Raw genomic sequence first — 24,106 nt, forward strand, 5'->3', positions numbered from 1 at the left:
CCCCCCCCCAAAAAAAAAAAACCAAAAAAAAACAAGAAAACTAAAGAATAGGGACAACAAAGAGAATACAGGGATTCGAACCTTAACCGACAAGTCCCTACCTTTAACTCATTGATCCTAACCATGCTAACCTTGCGGCTACCAAATTATACTATACGATTGCCTATTATGTATATATAAAGGTACAAGCCCTGTGTGTCTGTTGTACCGATGTATATCATATGTTCATATATATATATATATATATATATAATAGACATTTCTTTGTAACCCATTGGTAGCGTCCATATAATAATGTCAGTCACACATAACAGATTTCAAGGACGGGTTCGATTCCCAGTGAAGGCATTAAGAAATTACAAAAGTTAAAGGTAAGTTTTTAAAGTAATTCCATTAGTGAACAGAAATCAGCAAATTAGCCAATCAAACTTAATGAAATTAGGCACACAAAAGAAACAATTGAATATAATTTGGTGATTCCATTCCAGCGACAGATTAAAGAAGCGTTGATTCTAGAAAAATAATCTACGGTAAATGAATAGGCTGAAGTCACGACAATGGTTTAAGAATAAATACCCTGCCACGTCCGGTCTGTGTTTTTGTTTGATGTTTTTCTGCTTTGTATCGATCTGATGAGTTAAGCCTTTTTCAATTGATTTTTATAGTTTGTTCTTATGTTGTGCTGTTTCGCCACTGTCACGGGTTATGGGAAGGGTTGAGCGCTCACACACATATGTTCAACCGTGCCACATTCTTTGTGTGCCTATCCTAAGTCAGGAGCCTGTAGTTCAGTGTTTGTCGTTAGTTCATGTCTGTCATATTTGTTTTTCGAAAATTGTTTTGTTATAAATTAGGCCATTAGTTTTGTCAATTGAATTGTTTCATATTTTTCAGGTCGGGGCCTTTTATAGCCGACTATACGGTATGGGTTTCTCTCATTGTTGAATGCCGTATAGTTGCCTATAATTGCTTATTTTTGACATTAATAAATCCACCGGATCCGATAACATAGGACCGAAAATTTTAAAATTAAGTGCTCTTTTCATAACTTCATCTTTAACTTACATTTTTAACAGAATAATAGAAACAAGTACATTACCCAGTGTTCTAAAGAATGCAAGAGTAACCCCTGTTTTTAAAGCTGGGGAAAAATTCATGGCAACAAATTATAAACCAATTTCTGTACTTCCTGTTTTATCAAAACTTTTAGAAAAGCATGTTTCAAAACATTTGTATGACTATCTAAAAAGACTTAATCTTTTACACCAAGCACAGTCTGGGTTTAGACAAGAGCACCCTTGCCAAACTGCCCTTATCAATATCATAGATAAACGGGTACAGGATATGAATGACGGTAATATCAACTTAGCAGTCGTATTGGATTTTAAGAATGCTTTTGATGTAGTAGATCATGATATTCTATGTAAAAAACTTGAAATTTATGGATTTGATAATGCTGTTGTTTCTTTTTTCAAATCCTATTTGAATGAAAGAACTCAACAAATTGGTAATGCTCATTATGAAAAACTTTATATCAAGTACGGTGTCCCCCAAGGCTCCATATTAAAGACTGCAGAAAATTATTCTATAATGGTTATATCTTACCACTAATTGATTATTGTTGTATAGTGTGGAGTAGTTGTAGCAGTCAGGGATTAAATAGGATGTTAAAATTACAAAAGAGAGCTGCTAGAATAATACTAGAAACAGACCCTTTCGCTCCTTCCGAGTCCTTATTCAAACACTTAAACTGGATGACAGTTGAACAGAGAATAAAATATCACAAGTTTGTGATGACATTTAAGTGCATCAAAAATGATTCCCCATCATATCTTACTAGCAAGTTTCATTATGTTTCAGACAGAAATTCATACCCCTTGAGAAATGCTGTTCAATGAAACCTCATACTCCCTAAACCAAAAATAGAATTGTTCAAGAAATCTTTTATGCATTCTGGACCATTCTTGTGGAATAATTTGCCAATATCGTTAAGAAATATTACAAATGTTAATTCTTTCAAATACAAAATAACAGATCATTTATTGAAATCAACCTGTTGAAAAAAATATTGAATACTGATTATTTCATCATGTTTATTTTTTCATAACATTTTATCAAGTTGTATTGAACATTATCATCACACTTGACTTTTATACTAATGTATGTCATGTATATGTTTGCATTTTTGTTTATGATTTTCTATGATGAGGGCCTCAGGGAAGATTAGTTATATAGCTAACTGTGTAACCCTCTTAAAATAAAGTATTGTTGTTGTTGTTGTTCTTACATTCATTTTATTTGAACTTTGGTGGATAGTTGTATCATTGCCAATCATACCACATCTCCTTATTTTCATATAGAACAAACAAAACTTTTAACAAAAAAATAATCACCAAAAAACTCCCTACGTTTGTTTCCCTAGGCCCAATTGGACCCTTGTTTTCCATAGGCCCATCTGGACTACTACAGTCTTCCTTCAATATATAATCAATAAAGATATGAACTTCCAAGTTGAGATCGCTGTACTTATCTGTAGCCATGTATTCACAAAATTTAAGTGACGGCATATTATTGTAGGTAATGTCATTTCGTTTGTTGATATTACTTTGACGAATTAGAATTAGTTCTGTGTGTTATTTTCGGGTAGTAATTATGTACTGTATATGATCAAAGTAAAGTGCTGAAAAAAAACATTTCTTGTCTGGTAGGAATATATTTTCAAAATGTCTTCTATGAAAAGTACAAGATGGAATGAAACTAGCACAAACGCTATATTTCCTGCTATTCTCTGACCACCGACCTTTGATACTGTGTAAATAAAACGCCTTTCGTTTTTACCTTTCATTTATTGTCCATTATACCGGCATGATAGAAATAAGTGGGAAATTTTTCTAAACTAATGTTTATTTGAAGATCTTCTGTGTATCGGTTGTTATTCCATTGATTTATGAACATTTAAAATATGAAATTTTATGCCGCTTCATGTTCATGTGCTTTTCCCAAGTAAGAGATATCGTCAGTGGGTTCTTTAATTATGTTCTTATTAATATTTTTATATCTTTCCACATTTCAGTTTCCTTTTCTCACCTTTGTTTAAAAAATGTAGGGACATTGATTTTTGTTTGGTTCAGAAAACATTTTGATCACTCTTTTACAATATTTTAACCTGAAAAACAAATTTGGTGTTTAATCCCCCCCCCCTTTTTTTACGTGTTATAAATTTGTTCTATTTACACTTTTTCTAGACTTTTGAATTATTTCACAATTGATACTCCGGGGCATTTTATTGCCTACTATACGAAATAAGTTCATAGGCAAATGCTGTACGATGACTTGTCCACATCCTTGTTCATTGGTATTTGATGGGTACTTGTCTCATTGGCAATTAACAACATATCCTTACTTTTATATTGGACGACTTTGAGCTTGACATATCATGTGTACACTTATCCGTCTTAAAACCATATAATTTATCCATATATACGTTCGGAAACATCATTGCTAATATATGACATTATCTAGACATTTTGATCAAGTTCGTGTACAAATTTTCCGTTTTCTTTTTGTTAAAGATTCATCCAGCAGAGGCAGTTGCTTAGTTAAAAATAATGAAGAAATGCTTTTGAAGTCATCATTATCACAAAAGCTACTATATAACATTTTTGTTCGCTTTGGAGATTCCGTATATCGTCAGGTTATCGGAATTCCAATGGGGACTAACTGTGCACCACTTATTGCGGACCTTTTTTTGTATTGCTATGAGTTACAATTTATGACAAAAATCAGCAAAGACCCATCGAAACAACATCTGATACACAAATTTATTAATACTTTTAGATATTTGGATGATATTTTGGCTCTCAATAATGACGACTTCAGTGTGTATACTAAAGAAATTTATCCTGTTGAACTTACTTTAAATAAAGCTAATACTAACAATGACCACTGCCCTTTCCTCGATCTTGATATCTATATCATTAACGGAAAGCTTAATACTAAAATATATGATAAAAGAGATGATTTTTCATTTCCTATCGTTAATTATCCATTTTTAGATGGTGACGTTCCCTTGTCACCATCTTACGGTGTTTATATATCTCAACTTGTACGATTTGCTCGTGTATGTAACAATGTTTTAGATTTTAACGAGAGAAATTTATGTATTACTGAAAAATTATTACACCAGGGTTTTCGATATCACAAACTAGTCAAAACATTTACTAAATTTTATCGTCGGTATAAGGACATCATTCGTAAATATAGCTCAACATGCAGACTTCTTATACGTTCAGGTATTTCACATCCAATTTTTTATGGAAATATTCTTTATAAAGCACAAAAATGTCAGTATTCACCTCTGAAGCTAACAAAACCTGTAAATAGACTTATTAAGAAGGGATATAGTTACGATACTGTTGTCAGGTCATTAAAGATTGCATATTTTGGCGTTAATATTGATTCACTTATAGGGTCTTTGCATCCGCACTAAACACATTTATTTAAAAACCAGTTGTTGGCATGACACGGGTTATGTTCTTCTCATATATGTTATGATGGTATGATACTAAACCCCTAACGGGAAGGATTGTGCCTGATATTCATATGATGAAGACATAATCTTTCAATCAGTTTAATTGAAGTCTGGAGCTGGCATGTCAGTTAACTGCTAGTAGTCTGTTGTTATTTATGTATTATTGTCATTTTGTTTATTTTCTTTGGTTACATCTTCTGACATCAGACTCGGACTTCTCTTGAACTGAATTTTAATGTGCGTATTGTTATTCGTTTACTTTTCTACATTGGCTAGAGGTATAGGGGGAGGGTTGAGATCTCATAAACATGTTTAACCCCGCCGCATTTTTGCGCCTGTCCCAAGTCAGGAGCCTCTAGCCTTTGTCAGTCTTGTATTATTTTTAATTTTAGTTTCTTGTGTACAATTTGGAGTTTAGTATGGCGTTCATTATCACTGAACTAGTATATATATTTGTTTAGGGGCCAGCTGAAGGACGCCTCCGGGTGCGGGAATTTCTCGCTGCATTGAAGACCTGTTGGTGACCTTCTGCTGTTGTCTGTTCTATGGTCGGGTTGTTGTCTCTTTGACACATTCCCCATTTCCATTCTCAATTTTATATAGATTACTTAAGCTGTATTTGGCAAAACCTTCCAGAGTTTTGAGTCCTCAATGCTCTTCAACTTCGTACTTTAATATGCCTTTTTTAACTTTTTTCCTTCGAGCGGTACAGATGAGTCTTTTGCAGACGAAACAGGCGTCTGGCGAACACAATTTTAATCCTGGTATATAAGATGTGTTTATATTTATTCATATATATAACATATGCAGTCATACTGCATCCACGTGATCAGCTTTGCCATCTATAGCCAATATTGAGGTTTTTTTCTCAGAGTGTGGAATGTAGTTAACAGGTATTACTTTTATGAAAATAAACATATGCAAACCATTGTATCTAACATTAGTATTGTTTTACAATTTAATATCGAAATTTAAAAGTAATTTGCGTTTTTAAGAGAAGTAACACTAAAAAAATTGCAGATTTCTTGCCTTGCAAAATTATAATACAAGTGTTCGCTTATCCTGTTTTAATGGAAAACACTGGCCACAGTTCTTTTTTAGTGTTCTCAACGTATTTCATAATAGTGTTTTCTTAATCATACCCGTTGATGATGTCTTACTCATGCAATTGATACGGAATAACATTTTCTACAAGATGAGCCTAGTGAAGGCCTTCATAAATACAACCCAGACACATTTTGGGATTAAGATTTGTAAATTTCTGCAGATCTATTGAACTTTCAAGGTAACAGGTAAATCTTTAGGTAAGATTGAACACATGTTAGAACTACATACATATATACATAAACATGAAAAGTAGATAATGTCAGTAGCACTGTAGTACCTTGAGAATTAGATAAGACTTGTTAGATTTGCAACAATGAACTTGCTTTTCCAGTGTATTATTGCCTTCTTTACTGTTACACATTACGTTATTGGAGAAAAGGAAGCAAAACGTATATTGCTGAATGATCCTGATGTTGTCCATGATCGCTTGAACCGCATGGAGAATATGTTAGTGATACTCAACAACACTGTGAAACAACAATCTAAATCCTTACTACTGCAAGCTACAACCATAAAACAACAAGCTACAGCTATACAGCAGCACGGTACAACCATACAGCAGCAAGGTACAACCATACAACAGCAAGGTACTACCATTCAGCAGCAAGGTACAACCATTCAGCAGCAAGGTACAACCATTCATCAACAAGCTACAGATATACAGCAGCAAGGCACAACTATACAGCTACAACAAACAGAGATCAGACAACTCCAATCTACTCAAGGTAATAAAATTCATGGTACCAATTTATTTATACTGCACCAGATGCGCATTTCGACAATTTTTGAAATGTCTATTTAGTGATGCTCGAGGTCAAAATATTTGAACATCCAAAACTTATTCAAAAATTAAAGAGCTGATAAAACCAAAAAGGACAAAAAGTAATCCTTAGTCGGGCAATGAATCAATGTTGAACACAAACTCACGCTCACTCTTAATATAACTGTCATCCTTTGTAACGCAGTAAACCTATTACTGTATTGCCAATACGCTAGATAATTTTAGTAAAATAAATTTAACAGATAAAAAAACACCATGAAGACCAAATTCAATAAATTCAATAAATGACCCAAAAAAAATACTATGGAATAAGCAAAGGAAACCACTGACAAAGATCTTGACATTAGACAGGCGCATGAACTTGTGATTGGGTCCTGTATATTCCACCTTACAGTTTAGCATCTATACCGTTGAACCCCAACATAGATTTAAAACAGCATTGAGATGAAAACACGATATATGGCACAATGTTCAAAATAAATATTTGTAAGAGTTACATTAAGCAGAGAAAATATTTTTCTACAAAAAATAGTATTCATATTAATGCATAATTACAAGACTCAAGGCCTCACAACAATAGTCGAATCAAGCCAAAAATGAAAATGTGATGGAAAATTTCCTTTGAATGTTTGCAGAAAAAATGATATCCATATTTTTGTCATCTTACAGAAACACAATGTATATATTACATTATTTTCAAACGTTTGACTGAAAGATCTACAATAAAATTGGGTGTTAAATATTGCAGGAACTGGTTCAACGTACATTATCTGGGGACGGAAGCAATGTCCGAATAATACAGACACGGAACAAGTCTATTCAGGTAACCAAACTAACTTAATACTTCGATATAAAGAGCCTTTGCCTTTTCTCTTGCATCATAGGAACTCATACTTTCAAAGGTACACATGCATGTTGTCCGCCATCGTCATTCCCGACTCAGTAGGCTATCGACGTAAACAAACTATGGACTTTGCACCTTTATCATAAGAAGATTTCTAATGTTTCCGCTTCAGCAGTTATCATACTGGTAAATGAGGCAACTAACAACTTAAAAAAAGACACACTAAACGAAAACAAAAATCTAAAAAGCACTAAAAAAGTGCTTATTTGTAAAAGAATATACTTCTGTGTCTCCTTTATAACGGTAAGTTACCAATAATTAATTAATGTTTTAAACTAAACATGGCCATTTTGTTTCGCTAATTTTTCGCTAATTGTTTTTTATGTATGATATTATCTAACTCTTCACAGTTCTAATCTTGATCTAACTTTTATTTTAGGATATGTGGGGGGAGGAATGTACGACCAACCAGGTTCTGCAGCAGAGTATGTCTGTCTCCCACCAGACCCAGACTTTGGAAGGACAAGTGGTTATGATAACGGTCGTATGTATGGTGCGGAATACGAAACGAACTTTTTCGGTACCGCCGATGAAGATGTTCCATGTGCTGTCTGCAGAAAGACAAGTTCAACTTCAATCTTAATGATTCCTGGTAAGAACAAATGTTATTACGGATGGGATATGGAATACCATGGATATCTAGGTTCGGGGGAATATGATCATGCAGCCGCGTCATCGTATGTTTGTGTTGACAGCCGTCCTGAATATCTGAATGGTGGTGTTCAAAATGAAAATGGCAAACTATTTTATTCTGTGTTAGCAAAGTGTGGAGCGTTGCAATGTCCTCCTTATATGAACAATTATCCTCTTACGTGTGTTGTATGTTCAAAATAATACATGTTTATTAACAGAAATAAATATTTGTATGGAACAACTGGTGCTGTAATGCCATCAGCGCTTTTACTGTTGCTTGTTGCTGTTTATTCTCCTGCTTGATGCATAAAGTAAATTGAAATATCTAATCTTTAATACGAGAAAGGCTATTGAAATAATATTAGTTTTAAAAAGGGACAAACTCTAGACATCTAATAAGAAAAATTGACCATTTAAAATGTCTTAATTATATCACGGCACATTATTTCTTTCCGTTTCGTTTCCTGCATTAAGCTTTATTTCGCTGGCAAGAAATATAGTTTGTTTATTTTAATTGATATGTTTTCAAACGGATTTCTTTTCGATCTTTCTCAAATATCAGTTAGTTCCGTCGAAATATATTCGCTCCTTTAGAAAAAGAAAACTAGTTTGGACCTCTAAAGGATTGTTTCGTTTGCTTTGATATACATTTTGAACGCGCAAACAAATTATTTCACTCCAAAAAAACTGATTTTTATATATTGCAGTTTTCATCCAACTATTTACAATAATTTATTCAGCATATCTTGGATTCCGGCTGTCCATCCCCAGGCTTTTTTAACAAATCCCAAAACTTTTGGATGTATATGATTTAAAATTGACTTCAAGGGAGCATCTTTTATCTAGCCAAAATCAACCAAATGTTGTTTTTTTGTTTTTTTTTCATGTTGAAAAGATTTCATAAAAGGCCATTAACATAGTCAAGATTTTCTTTGACACCGTGTTCGTCTACATCATATATTTGGCGAGCGATTCATGGTTGATCGGCTCTAAATGATCATGGCTGTGGTTTCTTGCTAATAAAAATAACGGGTAAAAGGGATTAAAATTGAAATTATTTGAAAAAAAAACAGGTCAACGTTACAAAACTCTAATTCAGTTTGAAAGAATTATATTAGGAGGAAATACGTTATAATGACGTATAAATAAAGGCAACAGTAGTATACCGCTGTTCGAAACTCATAAATCGATAGAAATAAAAACAAATCCGGGTTACAAACTAAAACTGAGGGAAACGCATCAAATATAAGAGGAGAACAACGACACAACAAAAACACAACATTAAAAATGAAACAAACTATAATATAACAATGGCCATTTTCCTGACTTGGTACAGGACATTTTAAGAACAAAATGGTGGGTTGCACCTGGTTTTGTGGCATGCCGAACCTCCCGCTTTAATGGCAACGTCAAACACAACACCAAAACGACAACATCACATGACAGGACCACAATACAAATAAATGGGAGAACATATAGGACAAAGAAACACACGAATAATAGCTAACAAAAGGTACTAGGCTTAAAATTCAATACGCCAGACGTGCCTCTCGTCCACACAAGACCATCCAGTGACGCTCAGATGAAAAAAGCTTGAAAGCCAAAACAAGTACAAAGCCGAAGAGCATCGAGGACCAAAACTTCCAAAAAGTTGCGCCTAACACGGCCAGGGTTTTTTGCCCCTAGGACAAGAACATCCTTATTATTTAGAATAATTTATAGTTTTGCAAACAGTAAATTTTATAAAATGACAATATAATAGATATACATGATAAAACCGAAGTGGGGACTAACTACAGAATAAAATCGGATACATTACATAAAACAACTTAATCCAACATATAAAAATACACAGCCGAGTTAGCCAAAGCATCAACGCACAAAGTGACGTCACATTTGAATTTGTAAAAATATTTCCCAAAAATAAGATAGCATTAGGACTGATTCAAGATTAGATTTGTAATACTGACATTACATTTATTAATAACAATGAAAATTACAATACTTATTAATATCAAACTGTGGTAGTAATTAGATAATTAGTTGTATTATCTAGCTATGTCGGTGTTTCTTCTGAATCAAACTGTAAACCAAATATATCGTATAAATTTCGTTGAACCAAACTAAAATCTAATAAATGAAGGGGGGTGATTAATTATCTTTACCATAACACACGAATATAACAGAAAAGACGTTAAGACATTTGACGAAATCCGACGAGAATAAAAAATATAACATAAAAATTAAATACATGAATTTGGGATAGAAAGGTATCGTGACAAGTCTTATAGCAATGCGGTTTCACACTCAGCAAAACAGTCACAATCGGGAATAAGTCACGTTCGGTAGTTAAAAGATGAGACGACGTATATTTCGCTAAAAGGGGGAAACCATTGTTTTTCCATGTAGTCTGCCTGGTTTTGCATGACAGTAGAGTAAAATTACAAAAAACATCTATTATTGCAATTTAATGAGATAAGGCCAATTTCCCCTTTGTTTGTTCTACACCAGAGCCATTTCAAAAGGTATTGCATCATAATTCGCATTTCACATTATTTCTACCGAAAGTGCATACTTTGAGGTTCTTCCAACATTGTGTCGTAACTCTCGTCGTGTAACCAAACTATTATAACTGCTTGCAGACGGACTGACAACCTCAATTTTGATAAAAATTAGGAATTTGTAGCCGGGTTTTCCGGAGAACAATGGACGGCTGTTAACAGTTTCCGTGCAATAACTGTTGAACCGTTAAACAAATGATTTTTTAAGTTACAAAATGAAGGTGACTGGTCAAATTCGATATTGACAATTTTCAATTTTACCGTTCATGAGTTATGGTCCTTGGTAGATTAGAAAATTTCACTTTATGTTGTTTCCGTGCAATAACTTATAAACCGTTCAACCAATGATTTTTTTAAATTTCAAAATGATGTTAGTGATGATGAAATGGAGGTCAAGTTCGATATCGACGAGTTTAACTTTTACCGTACAGTAGTACTTTTATCCCTTTATACATTGAAAAATGACACTTTATGTGCAAAAAGTTATGAACAGTTCCGATATGTGCTTTTCATATTTTATATGTTGTTACTCGATTGATTATGACAAAATGGAGGTCAAGTTCGATTTTGATGTTATTCACTTTTGACTTTCAGTAGTTATGGTTCTTCGTAGATTGGAATATTGCACCTAGTTACCGTTTTATAATGAAGAAAAGTGTCGTATCGATTCTATAAGACTATGTTTTCTTACAAAATACTTTAAATTAGGCCCAGTTATCTTCCTCCTTTAGTCTGAATTAAAGTGCTTCGTAAAAAACTACTCCATCTGGTGCCTTCATCGCCGTTTTTTTTTTCTAATTGTAAATGATTCAGTGTAGTAACACGATAAGGCAAATAAGTACAATATGAAACAAACAATTTCAGCACGCGAGTCAAATGTAATCGAATACAACAAATTCGTAGAAATTATTTTTATTAAAATCAATTGCAACAGCTGACGATTAACTGAATTATTTTGAACTTTTACCGAGTAGAATGGAGTTTAACCAAAAGTGCATATTTTTCATAATTGGGATCTTCCCAAATGTCTTACTAGCTAAGAATTGCCGTAAGATACCGCCATTTTTAAATCGGTTACGTGATGGTACCGATATAACAAAGTTAGATTTATTACCTTTAGATTTAAGCTCAACCGATCGATTCAGGTATCCGGTTTTCGATTTCTCCTGCGACTTGAAATAACAAAGATTTTGAATGGTGTAAGTAAATTATCTTTAAATAAGAAAATAATTCATGAACTAACATTAGATATATAATTAGAATAATTACACATCGTAAAGGGTTTTGGATATTTATACCGTAGAAAGTGGATTATAATTATATTTTTTTTATCTAAATTCCAAAAAGGGGCAGAAGATACCAATTGGACATTCAGAACTCATTAGTCGAGAGGAAATGACAACGTCATTGCAAAAAAAAAACGAAAGACAAACAAGTTCACAAAACAATACATAAAAAACTAAAGACTACAAGTATCACGCTGTTTGTCTACTTTTTAATTAACATGTTTTATTGGAAAATGGTCTCAGTATCCTTAAATGATACCAGGTACTTGTTGAGTAGGAATTTCTTTGCTATCTACCAAGCATTTCTATGAAATAATGTTCAATAAGGGCATATTAACATTTTATTTAGAAATATATAAAACTTTAAAAAGTATCCACTTTTAAAAAGGTTGAATATGATATACCGGACCAAGTTCAGAATATTGTTAATATTCCAAGTGGAAGGCTAAATTCTAATATCGAAATTCTTAAAATCAGCCACGCTGTAAAGAAATCAATGGCCAGAAAAGTAGACGTAGGCATCGGACAAGGAATATTTTCTGCAAGTGGTTCTTATGAATCATTCCAAGACTATCTGGCCAATTCATCAAAGTACATAGAGGAAATGACGTCATATACATTCGGGTATAAAGTTAATATGATGCCTGATTGGGCACTTGAATTTGGTCGTGTTGCAAAAATGTATATAGAAAGGTTTCTCCCGCAAACGTTTGATAGTAGCACTTTTCCGAAGTACATGAAATTTATAAAGACTTTTGGAACTCATTACTTCAGTCAGGGAAAGTTTAGAGGCCTTCTTAAGCTAGTTCTTACAACGGATCAGAGTTACTTCCAAGGACGGACAGATACCAAAGTGAAAGTTCAAGCCAGTGCAACATTCTTCAACATAATAAAACTAGGTGGTGGAGGGTCCTCCAGTAAACAAACGGTTGATTCAAAATTCACAGAGGTTACTCAGAAAAGTGTTCGGTAAGTAAGCGTATTATTAAGGTTTTAAATAGTTTTAATTTTTTTTTCTCTATTCGAGTTACATAGAAAAAACTGGAAGGAGGTTAATGTCAATGAACAATATATGATTAATTATATCTACAAATAAATTGTGAATAGGAAAATGAAAAGTGACAGATGCTGGTCATGCTTATGTAACATGATAAAATGAACACATTGTTTTCATTGTAAGGATACTGTAACATGTACAAATGATATAGTTCATCATTTTTTTATTCTGTACACTATCGCCATATCATCCTTTCTTATTTTTATTAGATTGTATCCCTACTTTAATGTGAAAAAGGTGTCAAATACTTTCCATTTTCTTTTCGAATGTTCCCATTATTTATGAAAATATCATTATAATATATAAAACAAATCCACAGGTACTATGAAGGTAGCACTTATTTGTTAGCTACGGGTTGAATTTTTGCATGGCAGCCTTCGGTTGTGAAGATCCGTGGTTATTTGGTGGCATTTTGATATTCGTTGATTACTTGATCGCATTCTGTATGAATTGCGTACCTTTGCAAGTACTCTTATGCTGAAAGTGTAAATACATAATCTTCCATATTGATTAGAGACATTAAAAATATGTATGCCGAACTTCCTTACCTGTTATGTTACCATTGTTAGAGGCCAATTGAGTGAATCAATATAATTAATGCATGTTTATTGTAAGACTACATGATATAGAACTGCACATGTTATAAAACTCCAGTGTTTTATATCTAAAAGCACCCGTCAGTCGTGTGGTTATGTCCTCTATGGTTGGTAGCGCAAAATGTTCTCTTTTTATCGCTTTATTTAAGTTTCTTGTATCTAAACTAATCCACAACTTTCCTGTTTTTTTGGCTTTTCTACAACAACCAACGAATTCACCCAGTCAGTAGATTCATCGACCTTTCGGATTACTCCTTTGTCTTCCATCTCTTTTCATGTACCTTTGAGCTTTTCTCGAAGCGCGGCGGCTATCTTTCTCGGCGGGTTTATTACAGGATTGACGCTTGAGTGTTTTTTAATATGGTACGGTTTTTCTAGACACCCTAAGCCTGTAAAGACTTTCAGAAACGCTTTGACAGGATCGTCAACGTCTGTTTGGACCGTCATGATAACATGAATTAGACCTTACTCCTTTGATGCCTTGAAGCCTAAGATTGATTTGTGTCCGTCACAAAGAATTTACAGTTTTTGTCTTTTAAATGCAACGAACATTTTCCTACAACTTTGAGTTTATCTCCTGAATAGCTAGTAGGAGTAGTTGAAGTTTTACTTAATTTGACGTTTGACAATTTCTTGTTAATTGAAAGCGGTAAAATGTTGACTTGAGCATCAGTATCGATTTTAAATTGTACTGTCTTACCTTGCAATTTGAATGATGTAAAACATGCATTTTCTTAATTTCCATTTTTCTGTTTACAGCTCCTACGAAGTTATTTTCTCCGTCCGATTCACATGAAGAATATTCATCTAATCCGTGAACGCTTTTCAAAAATTTTGATTTACAGAACTTCTGATAGTGATTCGGCTTTTTCCATTTATGACACTTTTTTATCGTATGCGGGACAGTTTCTTCTCTCGTGAGTTTTTCCGCACTTTCCACAACTGAAACACGAGTTCGACTCTCGCCTGTCATGATCTCGTCTGCTCGGACCTTTCTTTGCGTTGCCTTCATTTCGGTTAGTTCTTTGATTTTGATTTTTCCTCCTCAAATCGTGTACTTGTTTTTCCTCGTTTAACGTTTTCATCTGTATTATGGATTTTTCATCAGCGCGACAAAAACCAACAGCTTTGTCCAGTATTAACCCATCTTCTCGAAGTAAACGTTCTTTTACCCTGGAAGAATTCGTGCCACAAACTCTTCTATCACGAATTAGTCAATCTTTTAAGTGTTCAAATTCGCAGTTCTTGGCAATTAACTTCAGGTCTGTTAAATACTGGTCAATACTTTCATTCGAACTTTGAACGCGTGTGTTGAAACGATGTCTGATTACTGTTACATTTTTCTTCGGGATGCACTAGTCCTCGAATTTTTTCAACAGTACATCAAGTTTTTCAGCTTCATTTTCACCAAAATTGAATGTATTGTAAATTTCTCGGCCTTTTAATCCAATGACATATCAGACAGCTCTGCACTGTTCCTTTTCTGTTTTTTCACCCATAGCTACTTCTAGGTATAAATTTATTGTTTGTTTCCATCTTTTCCATTTCTCGGATAGGTTGTCTTCATGGGAAATATCCATTTCTGGCGTTTGCTTAAAATGACTATCCATTGTCTCTTTTATCGTTTCCCCACCAAACAGCATTTGCTATTTACTATTCTAAAGTCATTTTTACATCTGACACCATGTTATGTTACCATTGTTAGAGGCCAATTGAGTTAATCCATATAAGTAATACATGTTTATTGTAAGACTACATGATATAGAACTGCACATGTTATAAAACCCCAGTGTTTTATATCTAAAAGCACCCGTCAGTCGTGTGTTTATGTTCTCTATGGTTGGTAGCGCAAAATGTTCTCTTTTTGTCGCTTTATTTAAGTTTTTTGGATCTAAACTTATCTTATCTAGACTACATGATATAGAACTGCACATGTTATAAAACCCCAGTGTGTTATATCTAGATAAAGTCAATGAACTTTAAGCACGTGTTACAGTAATTGTTAATATTGTCAATCAAGATAAGATAGGCGGAGTCTCTATAAATGTAAACAGATTGATAAGATGATATAGCTATATCATTACATTACCACACAAATGTTTCGAACAATTCTTTCATGATATAGTGTGTGGACCGTGTTGTAATATTTTAGCCAGTCGCCAGTTGTTTCCTTGATAATTGTTCGAAGAGTATTCCTTTAGACCTGTCGGATTTTCTTTTAGAATATACCTTGAAGTTGACCTTTGATCTTAAGCAAACGTCAAAACTCCTGTAAAAATCGAAACACAATTTACTTGGGAATAAATAAACGAGTTTCGTAGTTTTTTCGGGCCAGACATTTTAATGACCCTGAAGGTTGTCCATGTTTTCAACACCTTTGATGATAAATATGTTGCTGTTCCTGCTGACAAAATCTCTGATAATATTGTTTACATATAAGTAATCATCACGTTGCCAAAAGGTTTTGGAACCAACAGGGACAGCCGCAAAAATGCACGGGGTTAAACATGTTTTGTGAGATCCCAACCCTCCCCTATACCTCTAGCCAATGTAGAATAAACAAACACACAGCAATACGCACAGTAAATCTCAGTTTAAAGTCCGAGTCCGATGTCAGAATAGGTAACAGAAGAAACTAAGCAAAATGACAATGATACATAACTTAACAAAGGACTACTAGCAGTTACTGACATGCCAGCTCCAGAACTCAATTAAACTGATTGAAAGATTATGTCTTCATCATATGAAAATCAAGCACATTCCCTCCCGTTAGGGGTTTAGTATCATACCATCATAAAATATATGAGAAGAACATAACCCGTATCATGCCAACAACTGGTTTTTGAATAAATGTGTTTATTTCCGATGCAAAGACCCTTTGAGTGAATCAATATTAATTCCAAAATATGCCATCTTTAATGACCTGACAACAGTATCGTAACTATATCCCTTCTGAATAAATCTGTTTAAAGGTTTGGTTAGCTTTTGAGTTGAATGCCGACATTTTTGTGCTTTGTATAGTATATTAACATAAAAGATTGGATGTATGTAAGTTTTTATATTAAATAAAAAAGCAAGGAGACGTGGTTTGATTGCCAATGAGACAACTATCCACTAGAGTTCACATGGAGTGGATGTAAGCAATTATAGGCAACCGTTCGTCCTTCAACAATGAAAAACCCCATACCGTATAGTCGGCTTTAAAAGGCCACAACATGACAAATGTGAAACAATTCAAACGAGAAAACCAACGGCCTAATCATAACAAAACAATTTACGGAAAACAAATATAACAGACATGAACCAACGACAACCACTGAACTAAAGGCTCCTGGCTTCGAATGTGGCGGGGTTATACATGTTTGTGAGCACCAAACGACAACGACTGAATTACAGGCTCCTGACTTAGGACAGACACATTCAGAATGTGGCGGGATTAAATTAGTTTGTTGGCGTTAAACCCTCCCCTTAACCTGGGACAGTGGTGTAACGACACAACATAAGAACAAACTATGCAAAACAATCACTAGTAGCAAGATTTAAGTCTGAAACGGTCATTTTGGTCTGATCAAGTCTTAATCGCCTTGATTTACTGCTAGGGAAAAGCGTTAAGACCTGTTTAGACTTTCAGACTCTGTTCCGATATATCGTGTTCAGTCAGATCAGTCGGGTCAAGATAAACAAGACAGATTCTTCTAGCGTTCAAATAAGACTTGATTAGATCACGTTCAGATAAAATAAGACCAAAGGTAAAAAATCTGTTTAGTTGCTGTAAGATCGTGTTCAGTCGTGTTAAGATTTTAAATATTTTAAATAAAACGAGCGACACTTTATCTGTGTTTATCAGGGGTTACTCCCCTTTATGAAGAAAATCGGCATAGCTTGGAGGATATTCTTTTGTGGTCTTTTAATGTAATACTGTATATCTATTTCATTAAATAACGTATGCAAACGTACAATTCATTTTTCGCGATAGAACTTTTAACATTTAATTAGTTATATAAGAAAAGATTAATTGTTGTAACCGGGAAATGTGTTAGTCATTAAAACTTTGCAGTCGTGCTTTCTGACATAAAGTAGTCCTGTATTTATTCATTCCGCCCGTGAAGATATGACAAGTAATATATCCCAAAGATGTTCTGAAATTTTCTTAAACATTTTTTTGTTTCTAATGTATAATTATATTTCTGATCCATATAGAATTTGTCAAAAAAAATATATTCTAAGTATCTAATTTACTTTATATTTTTAAATATTATACAGATGACATTTGCTTGGTGAAAGTTATTTACATTTTAATTAACGGATAATCTAAGCAGTCAACCGAAACGGGTTGTCATAAACTATCTAAATAATTACCCGTGCAACGCTTATGATGTTTTATCCATGGACGTAAAATGAATAAAGTTCCATGTTTTATCTTATATAAGGATTTACCGGGTAAAATTATTACACTGACAAATGAAACATTATTTTTTTCAAAAAAAATGCAACATGAATAAAGAATATTTTAAGAATTTAATTGACAGTTTATATTTACCATTAGGTGCCTATAAAGACCGATGTCGATACCTCTCTTGATTTTTTTTTTTTATCATCAAGTTTTTTTTTAGGAAGAACTAATACAAGAATAAATCATATAATAGAAAAATATCAAACAACATAAAAGTTAAGAAACGATTGATAAAATCTTGTGTACGGTTTATATTTCTGTTTCGTATCAGATTTTTTTTTTTATAACACCAGCGTTACTTCTCATTTAAAAAACAGTGAGATGCTAACTTGCTTTTTCAGAATTGACCAAAAAGCTATAAAATAACGTAGCGAAATGACCGTACTTATAGATTAGAACTTTGTTTTTCCATTTTGAATTGTTTTACACTAGTTATTTTGGGGACCTTTAAAGCTTGCTGTTCGGTGTGAGCCAAAGCTCCGTGTTGAGGCTGTACTTTTAATCTATAATTGTTTTATACTTTGTGACTTGGATGGAGATGATTATTTGGCACACATACCACATCTTCTTATTTATAGTAACCGGGAGCAGTTTATAATATTTTCATTTCGATAAAAAAGAAATATGCAATTCAGTAAATCAAATCGATTTGTACCATATTGTTACATTCAAAAGTCTTTAACTGAAGTAAATGATTGATAGAAATACATTATTTGTATTGCATCGCTCCTAAAATAATGTCCAGTGTCAAATATTACACATCGATGATCACTTAGATGTTCCACTGATTCAACAGAAAATTAAACTTAGGACTAGGATCAAATGCAATTCATTACGTTACAATTGTATCCAATATTAATATTGCTAATAACATTCAGTCGAGGAAAAGACACATGTGACATTGATATGCATTGGTTTGTTCTAGCCTGATACGGCGAGCGCGTGTCGACAAAAAAAAGGTCATGTTAACAAGAGAACAATTGTTGTGAATCAGAGCCAAATTGACCTTTGTTCCAACTTTACTCATAAATAATGCGTGCTTGTGGACAAAGGTCACAGACGAAAGGTCACAATTCAGTTTCTGAGACTATTATCTTTGAAAAAGAAAATACTTATTTTAAAAAAAATATTTTGTATGTATCTTGAACTATTGTATATATAAACCAACTCTGTAAACAAATGTATTAAATGAACAAATAATTGTTTAGTAAACAAACTATCAAAGTGGCTTGGTACCTAAACAGCTTTATGGTGCTAAGAAATATTATATCATTTGCATGATTAAAATTTAATAAATCTTCATTTACCAAGGCTAATAAACAATTTCATAAACTTTAAAAAGAATATATGTAATAAAAAGTAATTTTTCAAGATATTTCTCTTAATACGTAAACAATTGTCACTTCCTGTCCTGCGACTTTTTGTCCTGTGACTTTTCAGTGCCCGCTTACTGTTAAGAATAGGACCTCCCTTACCCAGGAACTCCCTTACTAATGGAGAGAAAGCTGTCGGAACTACCAATCCTAAGTGTTAGAGAGAATAAAAAGTACACCAGTCATTCTCAATTTTATATGTTTTGCGTAAAACAAAACGGTTTTAAATGTTGAATTTAAGGATTGCTCGGATTTAAAAAATTAAATCTTTTTCGTTTGCTTTTCGTTAAAATCATCCTGAATATTATGTAATATTGTACGCTGAACATTCAACGATCATGGCCAAGCATGTGTTCTTCAAAATGCAATCTGTAGAAGAAAAAACACGGTTTTAAATCATGAACATTGGAAATCAAGAATCGTGTGTCGTGTTCGACCTATAATCCTTTATTAAATAGTCGAAATTGACTATTAATATATAGTTTTTTTTGCAACTACGTAACTCTATATATGCGTGCTTTTGCCACTTTGCTTAGAACAAAATATCATATATCTTAATTCTCTTTCAATAACATTTCCTTATTCAATTTGCTACTCGTCTACCAAAAAAAAATAGACATTGTTTCATTTTTGTCATTTTGGTTAAGTTCTTGGAAGATTTCTCAGGTAAATATCAAAAATGAGTCCAGAGTTTTGACGGTTGTGAATTAAGGATTAGTTACTTTATGGAACACTTATTTCCTTGGATGGTAGTACAAACTTGTATTTTATCCGTTAAAGTTAGTCTGCCTGTTTAATAATTTGCAGTTTAAAGGAGAATTTTTCGTCTTTTGCAAATAGTTTAAGAATAAAATGAAAATTTGCTTTCGATTGCATTCAGGCAGAGAGAAATATGTTTTATACATATAAATATATATTTCAGACGATTTTAGTACGGATATTAAACTATAATTCTTAATCTCTTCCAATTTACAAATATAATTTGGTATTGTTTTTTTTGCAAATGGTAGATGAAACTTGTATGTTCTAACTTTTTCAGAGGTCTGTGAAATCTTGAAAATATGACGTTCCCGGAAATCACAAGTCGCTATATAGAATGCTTGTAAAATTCAGAAACTTGCAGTACGCTCATATTTAATACTTTTCTGTTCAAAAAGAAAGTGTAAAATAAGAAGGCGAAAACAGGAAAAAGGAAGGGTTGTTACACGAACACGTTCTTCGCAATTTAATTCTAAACGAATAGTGATTATCTAACTTTTTGTTCAAATATAGAATATACACGATCAAATCTCTGATTTATCCACGTTTGCAATTACCTTTTTATTGACAGGTTTCTGCTGGCATTTGATTGGACAGCAGTTTAATGTAGGCGTGACAATCTATCACATTTATCCAATCAGCTGTCAATTTAGTTGGGTTTTTTTTTTTTATATATAGTGAATTGATCATCAAAAGGACGTTGTTGCTATTGTTGGCCAGGGAATTTCTATACTAATGAAAAAGTCTATGTGTGTGCTTGTCAGATAGAAATAGACAACGCTTATATTTAAGAATAAAAAAGTGATGAAAAAGAAATATTACTATGCTTTATATTTAGACTAATTCACTTAAACTGTGTTATACAGACGAAGAAATAACGCCACGTGTAGCCAGGATAAAAAAAAATGATGCTTTTAATTATGCTAAAAATGATATATTATCCAATCAAAGGGGAAGCGTACGATATGTCGGCCCCTGAATCCGCCACTGACCAAGCAAATTACGACATAATTAAACAATTAACAACTTTGTAAAAAAAATTATAGAAAGGCGTCTTTTTATTCCATATAATTTATGATATTTTGTGGACAATATAAATCTTAAATCAGTATTTCAGAGTCATATCAGATAAAAAAAAATAATTGTAATTTCTGCCACAAAAAAAATTCGTATTTTAGAATCACGAAATAATTGAAATCGAATTTGGATTAGTTTTGTGCTCAATGGAATTTATTAAGACTTTAAAATATCTATTCCTTTATAGTCACTATTTTGAGATCGAATTTAATGAGGTTCATATATAAGTATGTGCCAAAACAGAAAATATACAGTTGCAAATCAACGGGTACAATGTACGTCTTAACACTGGCCAGGACCTCCTGAGTGCACTCAGGACATACAAAGTGCACCCAGGACTCTTTTAAAGTCATCGTATATGCACACAGGAAAAATGTTTATATTCTTTTCACGTTGTTTATTTTAGTGGAAACTATTGGAAGATTTTGAATACGAACTTAAATAGATATTCAATATTTTTATAAAATAATGAGGGCACGTGTCACGGATTTCACAACTACTCAGCCGTGAATAATCCAATCAAAAAAATTGATTGGATTATCCTTATTGCTTATGAATATTCAGATTCAATATTTTATTAATCTATCTTATGTATATCATGTTATAAAACAGTGTTTTTATAAAATTTAATAATGCGAAATTTTAAAGTTTTTTTTCGGAATTGATTTATGTAATTAAATACTTTGTGTATTGACTCTAACGATAATGGAGAAAAAAACTCAAAAGTCCCATTTAATGTATTTTTATACAGAGTATGTGTAATGAGCCAGGTAAATTAATTTTGTTATACGTTCTGCAGTTCTAAAGTAAAAGAAATAACAATTGGTTTGTCTATTATCAGTTCGTTTTTGTTTTTCTTCGTGAATTTTTTCTCCTTTCCAACATCAATGAAATAAACGAATATTTTATTTAATATAAACATACAAAGTGTTCTTTGTTTTGTTTTGCTAAGTCATATATCTTGGTAGATTACGTGCTTTCATTGGTTTCTTTCTTTGGTTTGGCTAATGGGCAAGTTTTTGTTTCATTTTTATTTAACATCAGTGCATAAGGACTAAGTCGTTGTAAGCACGGACTGAGTATCTTTCAACAGTCTGCGAAATAGTCTTTCTCGCTGTTCTTGATTATGAGTCTTGCAAAAACAACATTAAATTGATATGAAATAACATGTTTTCTGTAAAACCAAAAAGTTCATAATTTCTCATGAGCTCGATTTAAAACCAAATCTTACTACCTGAAATTGTTCAGAAAAAAAAAACCAAATATGATAAACGACGGGAGTTCAATGTACGCATTATTTTAGCCCGTTTGTGAAAGGGGGTCGGTCTTGATCGGGACAGAAAACTGACAGAAAAATGGAGTCAAATTCATTATACAGAATTTATTTTCTCATTTAAACTCGTTCAGGCTTGTAATCATGGTAATACTGGAGAAGAACGATATCAAGGAGAAACAACACTTTACTGTTTGAGTTTGATTATTTGAAAATCGTATTTTTGTAAGTACGGCAACAAATACAGATAAGAACGGGCTTCATACAAAACTAAATATTGCCTTATTAAAATGTTGATGACAAATTCCTTCTTCATATTTTATTTCCCTATTCAAATTCGTTTGAGGAATTTATTACTCACTGTGTATCATCGGTACAGCGGATATAGCTTAATAGGTACTTCGAAGGGTGAAAAGCTATATACCGTACATTCATTTAACTATGCACCGTACATAAGGATTTATGTGGTCAGCTATACACTGTACACAACGCTTCTTTTCGGAATAAAATATCGAAAAATAACATATGTATGAAAGATTTCAATGCCAATTATTGAAACAGCTATACTTATTACGCACACACAGTGGCCTTCTGATGAATATAGAATCATATCGGATGAGACGAGCGCCAACATCTTTGACAAGTATTTGCACATGTTTTAGTAAGCGTTCTTGTTTTGGAAAAATAATGAGACTTCTCTAATCATCAACCTACCACCAAATCGATCATTTCTTAAAACAACAATTATGTTTAGATTGAGGTACACAGTGATATTATGTCAACATTCTTACCGTGTCAGAAGAAAGATCACATCCGCTTGGTTAGTACCTATATCCGCTGTACCGATGATACACGGTGTAACTGGACAAGAACGAGTGAAAAAAGCGACAGTGTCTTGTAAATATGTGGATGCACTTTCAATAGTCACACACATATTTTATATACATTTATTTGGGGAATTATTTTTTAATTTATCATGCGCTCTATTGATGCCAGATTTTCCTTTTTTTTACTATCAATGTTCAGCCACACCTATGCATTCTTATATTATAGGACTTTCTTCGTAGATGAAACAGGGGTTTTATCCGAAAAGGACGCCACGTTTTGCAATGAATAAGATCGATATCATTTTTAACGTTTTCAAATGAAATAAATTGAATGGAAAATTTCCAGACTATAGACAAGACAAGACACATGTACATATACGTAGACTTCGTTTGGATGTGACATGTCTTTAAAATTAATACAGTTGAAATAAGACTGAGAATGAAACTTTTTTCTGTTAACTATGTACCATAAATTTAGGTACATCTCTCTACGATTAATCTTCCTCTGAGTATATGCATGGCTTGGGCGAAAGAAAAGCAATTGATCTATACTCATGCAAATAACCCTTTCATTTATGAATTCTTATAAACTGAATTAAAAGTAATCAAACGGAACTCAAACTATAGGAGATGTGGGATAAACTTCAATTTGACAGCAACCAAACGACAAAAACGCCATAGGTAAATCAGATATGTCTTTGAGTAAAAGCCAATTTCTATTTTTTCACTGTTTTTATTTCAAATAGCGCAAACAAACACTTTTTCCAAATATATTTTTTCTAACAAAGCATAAAAGAAAAGATCAACAGCCCTTTTATCATTACTACTTAGCAACAAGGAAGCATAATTTACCAGTTAAAGATTGGTTGGATCAATTTACAAGGTGAT

General features: G+C 32.9%; 1 protein-coding gene across 1 annotated transcript; it reads left to right on the forward strand.

Moving 5' to 3' along the window:
• The first annotated feature begins 6,074 nt into the window (after window positions 1-6,074).
• On the forward strand, window positions 6,075-8,157 carry LOC127715909 (short-chain collagen C4-like). The gene is made up of 3 exons (XM_052222024.1): window positions 6,075-6,363; window positions 7,168-7,242; window positions 7,703-8,157. Exons 1-3 carry the CDS (start codon window positions 6,075-6,077, stop codon window positions 8,155-8,157), a joined length of 819 nt encoding a protein of 272 aa, XP_052077984.1.
• Window positions 8,158-24,106: the final 15,949 nt, after the last annotated feature.

Source organism: Mytilus californianus, unplaced genomic scaffold (genome assembly GCF_021869535.1).
Source record: "Mytilus californianus isolate M0D057914Y unplaced genomic scaffold, xbMytCali1.0.p SCAF_9, whole genome shotgun sequence".
Taxonomy (NCBI): domain Eukaryota; kingdom Metazoa; phylum Mollusca; class Bivalvia; order Mytilida; family Mytilidae; genus Mytilus; species Mytilus californianus.

Bases quoted from the DNA above. Each gene is read 5' to 3' on its own strand.
- LOC127715909 (XM_052222024.1), top strand. From the start codon at position 6,075: ATGGAGAATATGTTAGTGATACTCAACAACACTGTGAAACAACAATCT. The intron at 6,364-7,167 runs GTAATAAAATTC...TAAATATTGCAG, and splicing joins ACAACTCCAATCTACTCAAG to GAACTGGTTCAACGTACATT. The intron at 7,243-7,702 runs GTAACCAAACTA...CTTTTATTTTAG, and splicing joins CACGGAACAAGTCTATTCAG to GATATGTGGGGGGAGGAATG.